This window comes from Protobothrops mucrosquamatus, unplaced genomic scaffold, assembly GCF_001527695.2.
Source record: "Protobothrops mucrosquamatus isolate PMUCROS unplaced genomic scaffold, P.Mucros_1.0 scaffold8084, whole genome shotgun sequence".
NCBI classification, from domain to species: Eukaryota; Metazoa; Chordata; class Lepidosauria; order Squamata; family Viperidae; genus Protobothrops; species Protobothrops mucrosquamatus.
In genome coordinates this window covers 17,546-20,085 of record NW_015393881.1, presented here as the reverse complement: position 1 = coordinate 20,085, position 2,540 = coordinate 17,546, and the positions used below count along the sequence as shown (strand labels likewise).

The following is a 2,540-nucleotide window of genomic DNA, read 5'->3' as shown; positions in this document are numbered from 1 at the left end:
ATTTTTAACTGCTTGATCCATTAGAGCAGGGGTCTTCAAACTTGGCCCTTTTATGACTTGTGGACTTCAACTCCCAGAATTCCTCAGCCAGGCACACTGGCTGAGGAATTCTGGGAGTTGAAGTCCACAAGTCATAAAAGGGCCAAGTTTGAAGACCCCTGCATTAGACTCTTTCCTAAGTTTCTATCTCTGACTGCTAAGCCACTGCGAGCTCCTGTCTCTCTTATCTGAATGTTTCCATCTCTTCCTCTTCCTCCCCAAGATCATCCACACATTCCATTAAATTTGCAGAGCTCTACAGCATGTTACAGAATAAGCAGTGCATAAATAGTTTGAATCACATTTTAGAACAGCTCAGCTATCTCAGAAAAGCAACGAGTATCCAAAGATTATGGACTTTGGGTATCCGTTCAAGCAGTAATAATCTGCTGGATCACAAGCATAGCTTACTTAGGTTGTTTTTTGTTTTTGTTTTTGTTTAATTTCAGTCTTTTAAGCCCTTTTTCTTCTTTCAGGCTTCTTTCAGAAAAGTCACCAGGAAGCCATTTGGTTGAGGTTTCTGTTGTAGAAGTGTATAATAATGAAGTTTTTGATCTTCTGGCCAAAGACAACTCTGGAAGGATGAATGGTATCAAAAGGGATATAATGACAAATAAAGAAGGAAAGAATGATATTCCACTTCTTACCAATGAGTGAGTACACAGGGAGTGTCTTTGAGTAACAACACGTTGGGCAACACAGGCCATTGGGGCATTGTCAAAAAAATGTGAATTTAACATCGATCAGAGCAGGGGTAGTCAACCTTGGCTCTTTTATGACTCGTGGACTTCAACTCCCAGAATTCCTGAGCCAGCTTAGCTGGCTCAGGAATTCTGGGAGTTGAAGTCCACGAGTCATAAAAGAGCCAAGGTTGACTACCCCTGGATCAGAGTGTCTTCCATCCCATATCTGTTTGTTTCTTATTAACATCGTAACACTGGGTTTTTTTAAAAACCTCTCGATTGCATGGAAACATTTCTTCTATTTCCTCTCCTAAAGTTTATGTAATTCAAGAAGATCCAAATGGGGGAAGGGTTATAGGGGCACGTTCAAACTTCACTCTGGTGTTTTTCTGTGTACAAATCCCCCCACGTTTAGCACAAAAGATACAAAAAGGAGTAGTGAGCAAATATGGCTCATGTGTTTGGAAATCTTTACAGCATTCAGGAGCCAGTTTTATCAAGGTTTCCAACTTTAGGGCTCTTGCGAGTGCGTCTCATTAGGGCCCATAATGAAGATACAGTTGACTATAAGATTAAAACAATAGAATACCACGATGCATAATAATAAAGCGCAAAATAGTAGTCAGAAAAATGGCTGGCAGGGTTGCTTCAGCTTCACCAAATTCCAATTTAGCAGAAAGCAAATTGGTGAAATTGCTATCTGTCATCCTTCCTTTTCCCCCCAAGATATTCATGGTCAGTCTCAGCTTACCTTTGGCTTTTCTTCTAGGCAGGTGGGCACATTTTCAAACAACAGCCTGAATCTCCCCACACCTACTCTAAAGCTTAACCATGATGGCGCCTCATATATGTAAAGCTGCCAGACAACTGGCCCATGCAGTTATTGTGGAAACTCTCTAGTTAGCTTTGCACGTGTTGTAGGCAAATGCCTATATGGATTTCAAACGATCTGTTTCCCCCTAATTTTTTTCAAGCTATGGTGCCTTGGGCTGATGGTGGGGTACATTGTACAATTTTGCTTATGCAGGTAGTCCTTGACTTACAACCGGTTACTTAACAACTGTTTTGTGTTACCATGGATTTCCCCCACTCCTGGAAATACTTAGGATCCGGTTTCAAAGTTCCAACATCTGGGGGAGGCACAGTCACGTGATCACATTTTGGGTCCTCAGCAACCGATCCACATTTACGGCCATTTGAAGCGCCCCATGGTCACATGAGCACAATTTATGACATTTTTGCCAGTAACCGACATTTATTTCCAGTTTCCAGAGGGGGGGGGAAGCAGCCCATAGCAACAGTTGGTTCACTTAATGACTGCTGCAAAATAGGTCATAAAATCGGATTCAGTCAGGTGGTGACCCACTTTACAACCGTCACAGCTTAGAACTGTAATTGCAGGGTTCAATTGCAGTCACACCTCGAGGATTACTTGCACGTGGACCTTCAGTAGAGGAGGACTACAGATGATTTTAAGAAGAATTTTGCCGCACGAAAACCGTTCCTTGTGTTAAATTCCAAAGTAAACTCTCTTTCTGACCTCAGTGGAATTGAGATTTTTTTTCGCTGCTCCTTTAGCTTGCAGAGTTGCGTTGCATAGTGCAAGCATTCCATGTACGGTTTAGCAGAGGAAGGGAGAGAGGGAAATGGAAGTCAGACACAACAGTCCTTTTATTTCCTTTATAAACTATAATATACTGCACCCACAAAGGAGATAATTTAAGGCAGTATTTTTGTCTGTGGGTTTTACTAACATAAGCAAACCACTGGAGCTTTGTTTATGTGTTTCTCTGTTATTGCCAAAAAAGCCTTGATTTA

At 41.6% G+C, this 2,540-nt stretch overlaps 1 protein-coding gene across 1 annotated transcript in view; it reads left to right on the top strand.

The window, feature by feature from the left end:
* Positions 1–515: 515 nt before the first annotated feature.
* The window catches only part of LOC107300709 (kinesin-like protein KIF25), a gene marked incomplete at its 5' end in the record, with an annotated part of 9,410 nt that continues 7,385 nt past the window's right edge, over positions 516–2,540 (top strand). Inside the window, 2 exons of the mRNA XM_015830013.1 lie at positions 516–692; positions 1,492–1,495. Coding sequence (XP_015685499.1) covers positions 516–692; positions 1,492–1,495 — 181 coding nt within the window. The remainder of the gene's footprint in view (positions 693–1,491; positions 1,496–2,540) is intronic.